The 18,888-nt window shown below is 37.3% G+C and overlaps 2 protein-coding genes across 5 annotated transcripts; both read left to right on the top strand.

Moving 5' to 3' along the window:
• Positions 1 to 992: 992 nt before the first annotated feature.
• On the top strand, positions 993 to 6,106 carry LOC121709940 (carcinoembryonic antigen-related cell adhesion molecule 1-like). 4 transcript variants are annotated; one of them, XM_042093680.1, is made up of 5 exons: positions 993 to 1,087; positions 1,503 to 1,631; positions 2,036 to 2,320; positions 3,623 to 3,709; positions 4,514 to 6,106. In XM_042093680.1, the coding sequence occupies exons 1-5, from the start codon at positions 1,045 to 1,047 to the stop codon at positions 4,651 to 4,653; spliced, it is 684 nt and encodes a 227-aa protein (XP_041949614.1). In that variant the 5' UTR covers positions 993 to 1,044; the 3' UTR covers positions 4,654 to 6,106. The 4 variants fall into 4 exon arrangements, with proteins under 4 accessions (XP_041949614.1, XP_041949617.1, XP_041949616.1 ...); XM_042093683.1 differs by having other exon boundaries at positions 3,623 to 3,713; XM_042093682.1 differs by lacking the exons at positions 993 to 1,087; positions 1,503 to 1,631 and adding an exon at positions 1,639 to 1,820.
• Positions 6,107 to 12,978: 6,872 nt separating this feature from the next.
• Positions 12,979 to 17,205, top strand: riox2 (ribosomal oxygenase 2). The gene is made up of 10 exons (XM_042093655.1): positions 12,979 to 13,363; positions 13,639 to 14,075; positions 14,195 to 14,314; positions 14,394 to 14,522; positions 14,851 to 14,954; positions 15,242 to 15,344; positions 15,450 to 15,615; positions 16,363 to 16,451; positions 16,695 to 16,808; positions 16,914 to 17,205. The coding sequence occupies exons 2-10, from the start codon at positions 13,641 to 13,643 to the stop codon at positions 17,085 to 17,087; spliced, it is 1,434 nt and encodes a 477-aa protein (XP_041949589.1). The 5' UTR covers positions 12,979 to 13,363; positions 13,639 to 13,640; the 3' UTR covers positions 17,088 to 17,205.
• The last annotated feature ends 1,683 nt before the right edge of the window (positions 17,206 to 18,888 follow it).

Genomic DNA, 18,888 nt, shown 5'->3' with positions numbered 1-18,888 from the left:
GACCTAATTTATGTCAATAGTACTGTATTATGATATGTATGGACTTGATTGTTACAGCCCAGATGTTAATGCAGCCTTGCCTTACTGGACACCCTGTGTAGAAAGGGATCCCTTTGCCATTGCCCTCAGCCCTTTTCACTGAGTTGTATGTCATAACACTGTCTGCTGACGCAACGCAATTATTCCTTGAACACCTATTAAAGTAACATATGTTTAACTTGTCTCTGACTGTCTTTGTAGAGATTTGTGTTCAGAATGTCACTGCCATTCAGCATTTAGTTGTCAAAATTGGTGTGCATAAACATACTGTTATGACAAGTGGTCACAACAACAAACAACATGATATGGTTTTGCTTTTTGGTGTCGCCTTTGTTGTTGATTTTAACTAACATGCATTTTCACACATATTCAAAAAGTAGGCTCCAGCACAATACTCATCCAAGCACTACATTTCCAGAGCATTCATTTTCATGTAATTTGATTTACACCCTTTTCATAAATGACCAATTGAGCTAGTCAGGGCCGTGCAGAGACCTTTTGAGGGGCAGGGGCTCAAATTCAAAAAAGGACACAAAGGGCATATTTCATCTTTATTAGCTGGTGAATGAATACAAACAACACATCAACTAAATCTAGATGCAATAGTGGAATTCTTTGCGGTCTCAAGGAACCAGGTGACAGAATATGATTGTGCAATGTCAACATGTGAAGTTAACCACAGGTGGGGAATTCAGCAAACAGCTAAGAACAGCTCCTGTAATGTCAGAAACCAGCTAATCACAGTTCTGTAGAAATGCACATACATCAGTATGAGTCCTTAGACTTTTATAACAAGTATTTAATGTGTGCTGATTTTGTGAAATGATTGAATGACAACTTTTGATATAAGCAGGAAACCAGCACTGGTTGTGAGTACCTAACATGTCACCGCCTTAACATGTCACCGCCTTAACCAGGCAGTTGTGATGCACGTCACTGATTATGCAGTTGTGAGTGACACAAATCGGAGGCATACTCAAAGATCAAAGTAGCTGCCATCATAGAATGAGTCCTCTCTGGGTTTTATCCATGTTCTTTACCATAACAGGTAAGAGTTATTGTTGTTTTACTCTGAAATGTTTTTCCATATTTCCATCTTTACATCACATGAACCTATATAGATTGTCTGCTTATAGAGATTAGATGGTGTGTTCAAATTAAAGTTTAGTCTTCAAGATTGTTGTTGTTACTGAACATTACCTTAAACCCAATCCCTAACCATAGCTTGTTCACAGTGTTAACAGATAGTTTTGATAATATAGTAGTCTATAGCTGATCATCTAAGTAAAGTGTGACCTAAAATTTACCAATTCATCAAGAATATAACATTTTATAAGAACATTTTCAGTCTTTGTTTTCTACATGGTGTGAACACTCCAGGTTATTTTGTTTTAAAATATTTAAAATAATTAACATTATTCCAAAAGACAAAACAGTTAAATCAGTCAACTTTCAATTTGCAGATTCTTTGGAAATCATCAAAGCTGCCAGAGGCGGCTCAGTTCAATTACCTTGTGAGCCGACCTTTGGCGAATATGATGGATTTAATGTGAAGTGGAGTAAAAAAGGACTTCAAAAGGAAGAATTCATATGTGAATATTTCGTAAATTCGACAGTTCTGAGGCCCATGCAGTGCATGCCGTCCTTTGAACCCTCAATGCAGGGTTTGAATGTTAAACATTTTAAAAGCAATCACTCTGGATCCTACAGCTGCATCATAACAGGAATTATACCGCCACCCATTCGTGAGCTTAATACAACTATAATAAAACTTCATGCAGGTGATAATTACCATTATATTTTTGCTTTACTTCTCTACTTCCTCTTTTTAAGTGTTTACATATGTGGACCAATCCTTGCATTTTTGCAGTGAATTAATAAAAAAGTGACATGTCCTCAAGATACTTAGGTATTATATATTTGACCTTGATTCAGTGAACAAACATCACTTAAAATGGTGTATACCCTACTCTTTTTCTGTATTTTTAACCTTTAGGTCTAAGCCTTGAGTTAGTGAATACCACTGATTCTGGTTGTGTTGAGCTGGTGTGTACAATGGATGCCATAGATCAAGAGCAAGTTGAATTTATCTGGAACTCGAGGGGCAAGAATACATCTGAACAGAAGCAAGTCACCAACAGCTCGTCCAGTGTAAGCAGCTCTCTGCGCCTGTGTGGAGCTGAGAGGAGAGATGGAGACACCATCACCTGCAGTGTTTCACTTCCATCAGATCACTTTACATCAAACTGGACTATTCATCAACAGAATGTAGGTAATGAAGGTAAGCAGTGCCTGTATGCTCAACATGTGTTCTACTGAAGCAGTAACATTGCAGGCTACAATGGAATGTAGTTTGGTATAAAGAAAGGTGAACTCTGACCATTTTTAACTTAGGGCCATGTTGTTAGAGGTCACCAAGTAATTAAGGAAAAAATCACATAGCTCTCATAGCTCGAGTTATCCTGCTACTAGTGGCTAGCGCAACTAGGTGGCTACAAGCTCTGGTAGGGGGCAGATTTTTGACTGTTTGTGCCTTGTACCAGACTCAAAATGTCATCACAAGTGCTGAACAGGACCCTTATGAGACACCACTATGCCTGTAACTTACTGCTGTACTAGACTGGAATCTTGAGTTGGAAAAATATTATATATTATAACTTTTTCTGAGAAATCATCTTCATAGTGGATGGGGCCTCTATTTTAACTATCTTAACCAATTATCACAGGTGTTATGAATACGTAGGACATTGTTATTATCATGTCATAACAGCCATTCCTGACCACAAACACAGCTAATAGAACAACACAGACACAGGAATATATCATGACATTTTATTAGACAATTATTAGCCCACAAAGGCCACAATAATACTGTTGCTGTTTACATATATGTGTTTGTTAATAATGGCAATGTAATACAAATAGTATGATACCTAATTGGCAGGTATGTCAACGTGTGGCCAGAGGTGGACACACGCCAAATGCCATTTAGCTTGTTGTCCTCCTTAGCCTATACTACGTTTGAAGAGATTGTTTGGTATTGTTTGTGTTTTAACAATGGCTAGCTTCTGACTTAATCATTGAGGGGAACTTTGTGTGGAGCACAGTATAAATCATTAAGATGAGCACCCTAGTTATTTAAAACAAGCACGATAGAAAGAGCACACACATTTTAGTAAAACATTTTCTTGATCTAAAAAAAATGTATAACACTTGAAGGTATCTACATAAGAGTGACATGACACTGTCATAACCCTAACCTAACTTGCCATGACAAAAACCGAATGACACTAACCCTAACTCTAACTTGTCATGACAAAAACCGAATGACACTTGACAGAAGCGAGTGACAGAAGTGTTATGTTATAAACGTTTATGATTTGTTTATAATGTTTATGACACGTTTATGACAGTCATGTCACTCTTATGTACGGTAGATACCTTCAAGTAAAGTGTAACCAAGAAATCTCTCATCCAGCCTAGCTAGAACAGGTTGTGTTGACACTATGATTATACCACACTACTCAGAGAATGAAACAGTCTGTGTAGTCAGTGAACTGTTTTTTTTTTTGTTTCATTTTAGACAGCAACTGGATGGTGAAAACAATCTGCATTTGCGCTTTAACTGGGGCAATGTTGATGATTGCCATGGCTGTCATTATTTACAAATGTAAGTAAGTTACTTCATCATTGCCTTAGTGCGTGTAAAGCTCTACATAAAAACATGCATACAGGTATGTTGACATAAGATAAATATGCTTATTTGTGCCTATTTGTGGTGTGGGTATAAGCAGCCTACAGAAGCTAGTTGCCTAATGACTCTATGAGCTGTTGATGCAGATACCCAGATGGTTCAGTGCCATGTTACTTGACTGCTTTCTCCAGTGTGCCATCATGTGAGGCAGTCCTGAGAAATGTAATGTTCAAATGTATGTGTCGCCTGGATAGCTCAGGTAATGGTATAGAAGTCCTAGTTAATCTGTCTAGGTACTCCTCTAAGCTAAGGAAACATTGGAGAAAATGGCTATATGTCTGAAAGTTTTTTTGTCTTGTTTTGTTTTGTTGTGTCTTGTTTTTTTTATCTATTTATTCTGTCTTAACATTTTGCTATGCTATGGACCCAGCAATGGAGTCTGAAATAAAGAATTGAATGAATGAATGAATGAATGCCACTTTGGTTACAGACATCTTCCCCATAGCCTTTGCCAGAGTCTTTCTAATCTCATGACACCACACCAAAGTTAATTTCAGTGACACCTAAGTGAGCCAAATTTATTTTTGAATGCTTTACACACCATCCACCCCTACATCTAACACCCTCACTCTTTCCTTCCTGTTCATCTTTATAAGCAGAGTACAATGTCGGTGTGTGATATGATGCATGCTTCAGAGTACTGCATTTTGTTGCCTTACAAATTGTATGCACTGTCCAAAATAGATTCTATGTCTGACAACATTACATTTCTTGGTGCAGGTAAGAAGAGAAAGAATTTGGACGATGCCTCCGTAGTGTACACCAACAAGGTTTATGAGAACTTCAATTTTGGCACTAGGATTCCCATCAGAGAAAGCAGAAGAGAAATGCAGCATGAAGACTGTATTTATGAGAATTGAATTGGATCAGTCCCTGAACTACACAAATTACATTTTCGTCGGCTTAAAACTTCTGACACCTTCTCAGTATCAGACTGTTCTCATCGCTCATTTGATTCATGTATTGTATATTACGTCTTTGCTCAAATATCGCAAATATTGCTTTGCCACAGTGACATTGCTTTCAGATGAGTTTTTTGTGGGTGAAGAGATATTGCATCATATATATGTTGACAATATTCAACCCAATCTCCTATAGGTTTTCCTTTTGAAGCTGGTTGTTACCTTGGAGGGCATATTTTAGAGCATTTAGTGCATCATTCTAAGCACATTGCATAGTAGTCTTTCTCTTTTGTTTGTCCTTACTAAAGAGTGGCTATAATATTTGTGATGCAAGCATGTTAATCGTTGTGCTTCATTATATATATATTAGATCAGAGGTTTGCATAGATAATTTAAACAAAACAAAAAAAACACTTCAGAGATTTTACTAAAGGTGGTTTCACAACCAGGGTAAGCTGTTTGGTTCAGGCTCAACTTTCTTGAAATTGTATTACTTCTGTTTTTGGTAATAGACTATACTGTATCTGTTGAAAGATAAAAGCTTGGATAAATGCACTTTAAATAGGTTGATTCTATCAATGTACTCAAGACTTGATTGGCCATCTGTTACCAGATTGGCTGTCTGTCATTATTGTAGTCGATTGGGACATATACCTGTAGCTGACAGGCCTCCCTTCAGACCCAGTGGCTCTTTCAGGTTAATGATCATTTACATCAACATACAAAATCATCAGAACATTATGGACAACAAAGTAAGTTTTGGAGTGACCATCAAAGCCCGATCGATCTTAATTCAAAAGACAATGTGTTAGCTGAACTAAAAAAGTGAGCTAATTGAAATAGAATGTGAATTTATTTAGCCAAGGTGTAAACATATGACCTCAACTATAAATGTGAACTGAGTAGAAATGTGATTACAAAGTCTGTGTGTGTGTGTGTGTGTGTGTGTGTGTCTGTGTGGGAGTGAAAGAGAGAGACAGAGAGGCAGGGCTACAATCCCTGAGAGTCCAACTCTGTTCAACATCTACATTAATGAGTTAGCAGTGCAGTTGGAATAGTCTGCAGCCCCTGGACTCACCCCTCACCCTTTAAAACAAAGGTCAAATTCCTGCTTTTTTGCAGATGGTGGTGCACCTATCACCCTAAGAACAGGGCAACACTCACTACAATCTCATGACACCACACTGCAGTAAATTTCACGCCAAAGTAGTTCAAATACATATGTGAAATAAGAACCACATTTATTTTTAAATGCATTACACACCTTTGGAGGAAACCATCCATCCCAGCATCTAACACCTCTCACTCTGCTTTCCTTCCGGTTTATCGTAAAAAGAAGAGTACGATGTATGCTATGTGTTGCATGTTGCTACTGAATTTGTTGCCTCACAAATTAAATGTACAAAATTAACTCAATGTGTTTGTGTTTATGTTTATGGTATTCAGCAGATGATTGTGTCCAAAGTGATGAATAGTAGGCTTTATAAACACAACATTATTAGTTAAGAATAATAGTTTCAAATTAAGTTGGAACGGCCTACATAAAGCATAATAATATCAGTAATGATGGCAATATCAAATATCAACAATGAATATAATGAGTTTTCTTATTAGCAAAAACTATAAGCAAAACCATAACTTGGCAAGGTGAACAGATGAGTGTTTAAACATATCTTGAAAGTCCCAAAACTCTCACAAGAAGGTAGAACATTAGGTAACTCATTCCATCAACAAGGAATCACTTAGGAAAGGAGTCTTGACTATGACCTTTTAGTGTTAGTGGATGGTCTACACAGCAGACTCTCATCAGAGGGCCGCAGTAGGATAGAGGGGAGGTAGAGCTGGATCAAGGAATAAAAATAGTATAGACAAGTGTTTCTCAAAGTGTGGTCAGGGGGCCACTAGTGGTCCGCAAGCTATCCCAAGTGGTCTACAGATGAGTTGTTTGCGTTATTGAACCAACTTGTATGTAAATCTAAACAGTTCTGCAACACTGCCTAGGCCTATGTGAGCAACGCCACTTTAAATAATTTGAATCCTCTGACACATTAAGGTGCAAAGACAATAAGTAAGGTGGTTCAGTGTGTAATATACTGGTGAAGTAGGTCTACTGTTTGTTTGTTTTCTGTGATTTTTTTTATTTATTGCATTGCATGTAAATGCAATGGACTATTATCGCTGTTCTTCTTACAGTGCATGAAAATGCACTGTACTGTTCTTGCTAGGCTTCTTATTACAGTGCATTTCTGTACTGTTCTTCCAAGGCAACAACAACAACTTATTACAGTGCATGAAAATGCACTGTACTGTTCTTCCTAGGCAACAACTTCTTATTATTATTATTCCACTTACCACTTTTTCCGTACGCTATTTCTCTTGAACAGTTTAACTTAGAAACTTCATTCAAACTTTGTAACGTAGGTATTCAAACGGACGAAGCTGCTATGTCTTTTCAACTTTGAAACTTTTATACTTAAACTTAAAAAACTATTAAAGAAAAGCTTTTTAAAAATCCCCATAGACTTAACATTGCCGATTGTGACATCATAATACGGCCGTTAAGCAATTAGAATCCTATGGCAGGTGTTCAGGCCACCTGGATCAACTGCCAGTCTCAGGCTTTAAGCATACAAACTGGCCCTATTAAGACTACACATCCTGTTCAACTGCTTCCTCTGCCAAAAACTGTTTCAAAATAAAAGTCCTCACTACAACATTTCACTGTTAAACAATTTTACCCTTTAAACTACTGAACTTTTTAACTGTTCAGCCATTGTAACTGTTACTTGTCATCAACTATGACTCCTACCCACTGTAGCTAGTTAGCATGGTTAGCATAGTTAGCATGTTAGCATTGCTCAAATTTTTAGCAAAACTGCTAAAAATGATTAGCTAAGTAACATGGTTAGCATAGTTAGCATGTTAGCATCATTAACATGTTAGTTAGCATTTTTAGCAAAACTGCTAAAAAGGATTAGCTAAGTTAGTTAAGTAACATGGTTAGCATAGTTAGCATGTTAACATTGTTAGCATGCTAGTTAGCATAGTTAGCATAACTATTAAAAATGATAAGCTAGGTTAGCTAAGTCACATGGTTAACATAGTTAGCATGTTAGAATTGCTAACATAGTTAGCATGTTTATCAAAACTGCTAGAAAACGTTAACTAAGTTAACTAAGTAGCATGGTTAGCATGTTAGCATTGGTAGCACTGCTATAAAACATTAGCTAAGTAGCTTGGTTAGCATAGTTAAAAATCTTAGCATAACTGCTAGCAAACATCAGAGCCATTCCAACTTTCAGTTATCGTCAAATATCTACCTATACACAGCCATTAAACTATTTGAATATCAACATTCATTAAACTGCTAGAAAACGTTAGCTAAGTTAGCTAAGTAGCATGGTTAGCATGTTAGCATTGCTAGCACTGCTATAAAACATTAGCTAAGTAGCATGGTTAGCATAGTTAAAAATCTTAGCATAACTGCTAGCAAACATTAGAGCCATTCCAACTTTCAGTTATCGTCAAATATCTACCTATACACAGCCATTAAACTATTTGAATATCAACATTCATTAAACTTCCAGTCTGTCAACAACTTTTAAACTATTTACCTTCAACTTTTAAACGGTCTACTTTTAAACTATCATTAAACTATCTATTAAACTAGCTGTCTATCAACAACTTTTAAACTATCTACTGTCTATCAACAACTTTTAAACTATCTACATTCAGCTTTTAAACAGTCTACTTTTAAACTATCAACTTTTATTAAGCTATGCAACCACCATGTCTATCCTAGCATCACCGTAGTAACCATCTCTGTATTATCTGTTTTAACTATACATGATATTTTACATCACAACTTTAGCATTTTCATGCACTGGTAATTCCTTGGAATTGCATTTCTAGTTATTATTATTCCGCTTACCACTTTTTCCGTACGCAATTTCTCTTGGAACAGTTTAACTTAGAAACTTCATTCAAACTTTGTAACGTAGGTCTTCAAACAGATCAGGGGCCGTATTCACAAAGCCTTTTATCTTACCACTAGGAGTACTCCTAAATTGCACTAAAAGATTTTAGCTAGGAGTTTTCTCTTAAAAGTTATTCACAAAGCCTTTCAGACCTACTCTTAGTAAGGAAAAATGACAACTCCTAAACTAAGAGTGAGTCTTCGTTGCTATGGATGACGTCATTACTCATGCACGAGCTTGCCTGAAGTGACCACCTTGATTGGCTGATGATTGTAACACGGGAATGATTCCAAACACCTCCCTTACGATGATGAGTGACAGGTGACAGGTCCGAGAATGCATGCGCTACACAAGTAGTGCATGCCGCATACCCATTTCAAAACATCGCAACGTGAAATGCCACAAAAAGCTGTTTGTGAATAGGTCTTAGTGAGTTAGGAGTCCTCTTGACTTCTTTTAAGCTGTCCCAGACTTAGGTGCTACTTTTAGGTCTAAAATGCTTCGTGAATTACTTTTAGTGAAAACAATTAGGAGTCCTAAAGTTAGGAGTGACACGCCCATTATTTTTAGGAGTTGCTCCTAAATTCGCCACTTAGGAGCTACTTTTAGCCTTAAAATTCTTTGTGAATACGGCCCCTGGTTGCTATGTTTTTTCAACTTTAAAACTTTTATACTTTTTAAACTATTAAAGAAAAACTTTTTAAAAATCCCCATAGACTTAACATTGTCGATTATGACATCATAATACGGCCATTAAGCAATTAGAATCCTATGGCAGGTGTTCAGGCCACCTGCAGCCTCAGGCTTTAAGCATACAATCTGGGTCAATTAAGACTACACATCCTATTCAACTGTTTCCTCTGCCCAAAACTGTTACAAAATAAAAGCCCTCACTACAATAATCCACTGTTAAACAATGTAACCCATTAAACTACTGAACTTTTTACATTCAACTTTTAAACGGTCTACTTTTAAACTATCATTAAACTATCTATCTATTAAACTAGCTGTCTATCAACAACTTTTAAACTATCTACATTCAACTTTTAAACCTTTAAACTATATACATTCAACTTTTAATCAGTCTAATTTTAAACTATTATTAAACTATCTATTAAACTAGCTGTCTATCAACAACTCTTAACTTGTCATCGACTATGTCAACACTTGTCATCAACTATGACTCCTACCCACTGTAGCTAGTTAGCATGGTTAGCATAGTTAACATTGTTAGCATTTTAGCAAAACTGCTAAAAATGATTAGCTAGGTTAGCTAAGTCACATGGTTAGCATAGTTAGCATGTTAACATTGTTAACATGCTAGTTAGCATAACAACTAAAACTGATTAGCTAGGTCAGCTAAGTCACATGGTTAGCATAGTTAGCATGTTAGCATACTAGTTAGCATAGTTAGCATAACTACTAAAAATGATAAGCTAGGTTAGCTAAGTCACATGGTTAGCATTTTAACATTGTTAGCATAACTACTAAATATGAATAGCTAAATTAACTAAGTAACTTGGTTAGCATTATTATCTTTGTTAACATAGTTAACATAACTGCTAGCAAACATTAGAGCCATTCCAACTGTCAGTTATCGTCAACTATCTACCTAAATAATTTAACCATTTAAACTATCCACCTATTGAACTGTTCAGTCATTCCAACTATATTAAACCTCATCTACCTAGCAACCAATATAGTTTGTTTTTACTCTGTATGATATTTTACCTCATATTTTTGCATTTTCATGCACTGTATTTCCTTCAGGAAATGCTTTTCTAGTATTATTATTATTATTCTTCCGACCAAATTTGACGTTCAAAAGCTCTAAAATCACTGAACCGTTAGACGTCATTCAACCACTCCTACAAAGGTCTTGTAACAGAGATTTGTTCTATGTTTTTTTTTCACATTTGTGAACTTTATACTTTTTTAGATATTTATGATAAAAGAGCAAGAAATTCTTATAGAGTTAACATTGACCGCCGTGGCGGCAACTTTTAGCATTATGACGTGACTTGCAGCTGAAAACAATCAACAGCTGAACACGAGCTACTATACTGGAGCTGAGAATCAAGCACATAAGAATAGATTATGAATGCAGACTGCATGGTGCTTGATTATACTGTGTGAAGGGACCTGATGAAACCCATCATGTGTTTCATTCATGGCATGAATAAAGTTCATTGTTAATGGGTCATAACGTTATAGCTTCTACCGTTCACATTTTAGTTAAAGCTAACAAATATGTTCCTGTTTTTATTTTACCAATTGTTTAACGTTGTACACCGCTTGTTTGTGTATCAAATAGGCCAGGCTACGTTTTCATTCTACGCTCCTGATTCTTAAGTAGCCTAAGTAAACACGACCACGGTATGCTATCGTTCGTCTATTGATGGGTTTCGTCAGGTCCCTTTCCACAGTTGTACAATCAAGCTCCTAGATTATGAATGCATTGGTGCTTGATTAATACTCCTTTTGAAAGGGACCTTATGAAAGCCATGAATAGGCTACTGCTAGGAAATGGACCATATCACTAAAGTCTTGTTAAAACACACTACAGAAGTTGAGCTGTAGCCTACCGTTTGTGTTGTCAACATACGCTACGATAGTATGTTTACTTGGCCTACTCATTTTTGCATTGTTCTGGTCTATAAATTAAAGTGTAGCCTGGCACGTGAATCAAGCTTTCCAGTTGTAGTACATAGTAATCTGTAGGAAAAAATGTTGCTGACAGACCTAGCAAGCTGTTTAAGTTATAGCAGTTGGTTATCAAGATACTTAGTATCCTTAGTCATATGATTATTAACAGCAACAACTAAGCTATTTATGTTTTATATTTAACAATAAAACACAGAATTCTGCATTGTTTGCAATTTAATATTATAGGCTAGTATTTAAGCTTGATGGTACAACAATTGTATTATACTCTACCTTTTTTTTACTGTCCTAGAATTGTTGAGAGAATTGTTTAAAAAGCTTAAACTGTTTACCATGTTAGTCATTAGGTTAAAAATGTGTCAGCCTAATGTAATGTAACAACTTCACTTAAATAAATGAGTTGTATTAAACAATTGCAGACATTCCTTGTATTGTTTTGGTATAACTGTTAAACTTGTTTGCTTTTGTCTTTTAGGTACCAGACCAGACCAGTGGTGATGGCCGTGTATGACATTTTGTGTGTGCCTGTCTGTGTGCACACCTGTCAACCAATCTCTGACAATGTTGCTAGAAACATACCTACTAACATACATTCTTACAAACATGTGACCATATACACATACCATTTAACCATACTGAGACTTATCCAAGATCTACACTGAGACATTCTGAGAACTATATTGTTGTGTGAGGACTATACTAACTATATGGAACTTGTATACTTGTGATCATATTTGTCAACCATTCATACCTTTGAATCATACCTGTGCTGTAACATCTGTGAAACTTAGCTGTGCTGTTAGACCTCTGTTTTTAGACCTGAGCTGTTTTGTGTGAACATTAAGATTCTAACCTAAGTTCTGTCTAAAACGGATCATCTGAAGGGCTGACTCTTTTATTCTTCAGTATATATCATCATCAAATTTGACCTTTCATTAACTGAGGGCTCTAGCTGTTGCTGCCAGTTCAGAATTAAAACTGATAAATAGATCTGTCTTAGGATAATATGATTGGCTTCATCAAGTTCTGTAAGAATGCAAATTCAGACATCTGGTTTCTCCCTTATCATTATTGGTTAACTTTAAAATTGGTTTCAACAACTTTTTTGACTTCAAGCTTGCATTGGTTGTTAAGTGTTTAGTGTGTTCTGAGTATCATTCTGCTGTTTCTGCAGTATTGTATTAAAACAAAGAATGTTGATCAATATTGAATTGACAATTTATTTGTACTGACTGTCATATACTCTAAGCTAACATCTAACCAAGTAAGTGGTTTTCAAGAATAATGTAAGTCTACATGTATGTAATCTGAATAATCATACTGTAAGTAATGTTATACACAACAGTTTTTACATTTACATGCAATGGTAATTCCCTGGAATTACATTTTCTAGTTATTATTGGTGTGGTCCTTGGTCGGAAAAGGTTTGAGAAACACTGGTATAGACTCTAGCATCATTAGCCTCTGTGGTGCCTGCTCACTCTTCTGGAGGAGGCATTGCTCTCATTGGCATCTCTCTCTCTCTCCTTTCTTTGGGGTTTGCTTTATTTTCTATATATTTGATATATTGTTTCATCTGATGATTGCAATGTTTAAGTTATTTGGTTAAGCTTACTTTGTTCCACTGCATCCAAGTTGTTATAGTGTACATATCTGAATTGTAGCTTAATTCAATTTAAGTGACATTGGTTTAGGCCTGCTAGGCCTAGGATACTTATTATTCGAGGTCAAATTTTCCAGGTCAAATTAATCAGTAGTTTCTCGTAATATTTACCACTGCTTCATCGTTCTGTGCTGTCCAAGACACGGTCAACGTAACATTTTACAGTAGCCAATTACAGCCTTACATTTATTTCAGAAAAAGAAAGAAGCGAATAGCCTACCAGTTGTCTGTCCGGAACTATTGTCATGCACCATGTTTCTGAACGGATGTTGATCTTGTTGTACTGTGTAACACACGCTGCCTGCCTTGCCTTCCTTTTACCTGTCTATGTTGCCTTCTCGGTGAAGTTGGTGAAAGCCAGGAGGTTAGTTTGAGTCTGAAATCACTGCGACGACACATTTTGATATCTAACACACCAAATCAGTAATAATGTTTATTTAGCGAATCAGCAAGCTGAAGCAGAGAAATCGGTTAACATTGCTGAAAGTTTCGTGTTTCCCCATCTAGCCACAATGTTAATGTGTTATCCCACTAGTGTTAGAAGGATCGATTAGTTGGACTTTCTAAATGTTCTTTAGCCTAACGGTTACATGAAATTGCGAGTTCCTGCATGACTAAAACTATACCTCTCTTTGGTAGATATGCCAAGGAAAAGAGGATCACCACCAGCGTCTGCAGAATGCGAGGACACGGCTTCTGCTAAATATAGAAAACTGAAGGCTGATATGTGTTCTTCCCCATTACATTTTGACACCCCGTTAAGTTTGTTTAAAAGTCTGATTTCTCCAATTGGAATAGAGGAATTCTTTCACGAATACTGGGAAAAGAAGCCCTTGTTTTTGCAGAGATCTGACCAACGCTTAGCCAGCTATTACCAGTCACTCTTCCAGTTGTCAGACCTGAAAGAACTGTGTAGTCATGAGCTTGAGTATGCAAGGGATGTCAATGTCTGCCGATGTGTGAATGGCAAGAAGAAAGTAATGAATAAGGAAGGACGTGTTAACTACAGTAATCTGAAAAAAGACTTTGATCAGAAGAAGGCCACGATACAGTTTCACCAGCCTCAAAGATTTAAGGTGAGATTCCCATTCCTGCCTGTGTGCCTATGTCTGTGAAGGACACAGAATAAGTGTGATTCAGGTCATTCACTGTTCTCCTCTGTCAGAGGTGCTAAGGTTTGTGCTCATGTATCCAGGATGAGCTTTGGCGTATTCAGGAGCGCCTAGAGAGTTTCTTCGGGGCCCTTGTGGGATCGAATGTGTACATCACACCAAAGGCATCTCAGGGGCTGCCTCCACATTATGATGATGTTGAGGTAGGAGGACAGAAAAAGTTCAGAAAATCTTCTCACTACACATTGACCCCTGGTCACTGAGCCACTCCTCTGTCCACAGGTATTCATCTTGCAGCTAGAGGGAGAGAAACACTGGAGGTTGTACAGTCCTACTGTCCCACTGGCTCGTGAGTACAGCCTGGAGCCAGAGGAGAGAATAGGCAACCCAACACATGACATTACCCTGAAGGTACAAGTTGCAACATTTCATAAGCCAATTATACGTTTTGTTTTGTGGGTAACATACCAAAGAATATGACGAGGGGCACAGTTGTGACTATTGGTATTATTATTATTAATATTAATAATGGTGTTACTACACATTATACAGATGATGCCAGTTATATTACTTGTCTGCAGTTAAACCAGGTTGGGAAATGTAAAAGCACAAAATGTCTTGTCTTGCCTTCCAAAAAATAGTCAGTGTGTTAAGAGATGTTTGGAAAAGCTACAAGGCAACGGTTTGAGTTGTGAAGATTATGAAACTGGTTCAATGGAAGTGTACAATCTCTTTACAGGCAGGGGATCTGTTGTACTTTCCCAGAGGTACCATACACCAAGCAAATACTCCTGCCGAGGTGGATCACTCCACGCACCTAACTCTCAGTACTTACCAGAACATGTGGGTTTTCTACAAATAGCACTCATCTGTAAGCTGAGAGAGAATGTTGAATGTTTAGCATCAATGGGTTTCAATTCACCTCATTTGCATTCTATGTGCATACATAAAGAAATGTGCACATCTGCATGCATTTTCATCCACTGTTCCATCCAATGGCCATTCTCCTATAGGGAAGAGTCTAAATATGATATTTCCCATTGACACACAGAAGACAGAAGATACTGATATACAACTTTAGCACAGTTCTGTATGTCTGTGATTTTGTTTAATTTCTGCATATTTTGCAGGTCTTGGGGAGACTACCTGCTGGACATATTCCCAGGTTTTCTGTTTGACTCAATGAAAAGAGATATCGACATGAGAGCTGGATTGCCCAGACAGCTACTTACTGTGAGTAGCCCTGGTGTGTTTTGTCTTGCATGACAACATACCTGCACTACCTGTATAGCTGTTGTTAAAAAGGAATCGCTCAAGTGATATTTCTCTGTGTGTCAGAATGTTCGTGTAGGCCCAGAGGTCTGTACACAGCTCTCTACGTTCCTGAGATGTTTGGCAGATAAAATGGAGAGGGGTGAACAGGAGCTACGCTCTACAGACATGAAGAGAGACTTTGTGTCCAACAGGCTTCCACCTTTTGCGCATGACAACACAAACATGCCAAGTGAGTATAAATGTATTTACTTTAAACTCATCAAATGTTGTTGTCAGCAGAAGAAAAAGTCTTGAAATAACAGCCACATTGATACTCTTGGTTATGGAGGAGTGTTCCCATATTGATACTCTTGGTAATGGAGTGTCCCACAGATTATGGTTGAGACTTTCATTTAGCCTACATCCTGATGCGTCATGCTCACAGCAATGAGCACTTTGTGACCCTACATTGGATTGTGATAACCTGAACCTAATAAAGAACCTGAACCTAAATAGAACTTTTTATTGCTGATGCAAAAGACAAAAAGGGGTCCTCTACTGATCTCTGCAGCTGAGTTAGTGTTGCGATTTCCTATTGCCACTAAATTGATTGATGCTTAAATGAAAACTGTGGTGACTTTTCACACAGATCTCTGTTTGTCGAGGTCACCGAGTGCTGTCAGTACGGGAAAAAAAACAGTGCTACTTAGCCCGAGTCGCTGCTCCAGGCAGATACAGTGCTACACTTTGGGGACATCTTTAAAATCATGCTCCCAGAGTGTAGCACTAACTGCCTGGCTGCTCTGGCTGTTGGCTGCAACAACTCGAACTAGGTAACATTATTATTATTATTATTTTTTTTTTTTTTTTCCGTACTGACAGTAGTCGGGACCTCGAGAAACAGAGATCTATGTGAAAAATTGCCAGAGTTTCATTGTGTGCTGTTCATTGAAATTGATTTCTGGAGCTTACAAATATATTTTTTGTGGTTTCACAGCTGGAAAGATGCCAACACTTGAGGACTGTGTGTGCATGAGATTTAAAGACCATGTCCTCATAACAGTGCAGCCAAGTCAGGATAGAACAGTAAGTGTGATGTGCACATTTTTTAAACAATGAGTGAGAGAACATTCACATGGGAGTGATTACTTGGGGTGAACAGTCCGAGTGGGAATGTACTGGGATATCCCCACTCTGGAATGCCTCTCATTAGAAATGAATAAATAGTTGGACCTAACTGTTGTGTAAAAAGTAATAACTCCAGAAAACTACTGAACTACTTTCCTAAATGCTTTATTTGATTAATATTGTTCTGACCAAATTTCCTAGGATGAGGCTACAGAGATGGAAGTGTTTGTGGTGCATTCGCTAAGGAATAACAGAGAGATTCACATGATGGGAGAACCAGAAGATGACGAGGAGGAGGAGGAATGTCTAAGTCAGGTGATAACTTTTATTATTGTACTTTTTTAACACCAATGAAGAGAGCAATTCAAGGGAAACAACCCCCCACAAATAGTTATTAACAGTGACATCCCTGTATGTCAGGTCCAGGGTGTGCGCTTCCCTCTCTCTCACCTTCCTGAACTCAGGCGGCTCCAGAGTGAAGAGCGCCTCCTGGTGTCAGAACTGCAGCTGGAGCCAGACTCTGCACGACTGGGCCTAGTGCTGGGACTCTGGACAGAGGGGCTGCTGGAGGTCTGCTCCCCCACTAGACAATAGAAAAGGATCCGGGAATCAGGCTGCTGAAATCACCTCACATTTACCTTGTATCCTCTCATAGAGGAAATTATTGTTAATATAAATTTGCAACACCAAATAAAAGCATGCCTGTACTAAATCCGAATACGAATGGATCAATACTCAGGAATGAATCTCTTTCTTTGCTGCTCAATGCAACCACACATCTTCATTCTGCCAGTGGAATCCATCAACATGGTGATGAGACTTTTTCTGCTAAAATTTGTTTTTGTTTAATAAAGTAAGACTAAACAAGACACTCTTCTTACGATAAAAATTAAGTTATATTAAATAGGCTAGTTTACAGTGTAATATTATTGTACTGATATTAATATATTTGTCATTCATGTCTGATGAAAATCAGCTGGTAGATGATCAGCTGGTGCTGGCCCAGGCAAAAAGATAAATAAAACTGGTAAATAACAAAAAATAATTAAAAAATCAATTATAGTAAAGGGTAAAGTCAACATCCCTACAGGAGACCCTAGAGACCATTAAAACATAGTATTAAAAAAGATGATATAGTTAATAATCGATCACCAACGATGAATACTTATCACTCTGTCAAGTTTATATAAACAAGAGTTAATCTATAGAAAAGTGAGCAAGTATCTACAGCATCAATAAGGTCAGGAAAAAACGTTGAGCTTGTGAATCCAGCAGCTCTCTTTTTGGTTGAGTGTTTTCTGTCTCCTATTCTCAAGGCCAGAGGTACATAATGACCATGACCAATCGTAAAACAGACAGATATACCACAGAGTTTTCTCAAAGTGTTTTACCATGACATGCTCGTGGTAGTTATTACTATACTTAGTACCCATTTAGCACTAAGGAGGGTACCCAATTCCTCTAAAACCAACAAAAACGGTCATGATCCTACCCAGAACAACATGACCGAGTCAGAGACTCCATTCTTATTATTGTAAATCTGTGGCATCAAAATGACTTTGAAGCTGTAGGTAAAAATTATGAAATTGTGTGACTTTAACATAGGCTAACATATTACTAGTTTACCATTTTTGCCTCTAGGGGGCAGATGACCCATAAGCATTGATTGAATTACGCCTGGCCTGTTTGTAGGCTGCCATATGTTTCTGAGAAAAATGGCATCACAATGCTCTTCAAATTATTTCACCCTTCACCTGGTCACCCTTCTTGGAAACTACAAGGATATCTGAAAAAGCTTAAACCTTACTTATTAAGAATTGATTTACTGAATATGTAACAGGCCTTTTTCCTTAATATTTTTGTGGTCTTTATTGCGTGCCAATTGTACTGTATTTATTAAGAAGTGTTAGAAATAGTTTATGCTGCTACCCAAATGGATCCTGACACAAAACCTAAAAACAACATACACATATGTAAATTAAATATTCAAACACTCCTCTTTGAAATTGAGCATTGTTCTCAGTGTCATCTGTTGAAAAAAAAAAAACTCTGCAAGAGAGTGACATCTAAAACCAAACCAACAGTAGGCCCATTCCAAGGCTCAACTTGCCCATGTTAGGGGTGAGTTGAGCTATTTGATAAAACAGTTACAAGGTGGTGAACAAAACTAGGGCTACTAGCGCATCAGGACTATGGCGCCCCTATCTGTTTTTCTTTTGTAATCACAAAATTGTACAATGTCCCCCGTCTTTGTAATATCTGTCTGTATGTACTGTTTGAGGTGACTTGAAAGGCGCTTATAAATATAATGTATTCTTCTTATTATTATTACATGTCATGACTGCTGTTATGCTACATCTAAAATATGAAATATAATGTCAGTTATTCATAACGA

The sequence above is a fragment of the Alosa sapidissima genome, chromosome 5 (assembly GCF_018492685.1).
Source record: "Alosa sapidissima isolate fAloSap1 chromosome 5, fAloSap1.pri, whole genome shotgun sequence".
NCBI classification, from domain to species: domain Eukaryota; kingdom Metazoa; phylum Chordata; class Actinopteri; order Clupeiformes; family Clupeidae; genus Alosa; species Alosa sapidissima.
Note: the sequence above shows the minus strand (reverse complement) of the source record. Positions and strands in the feature narration are given on the sequence as shown.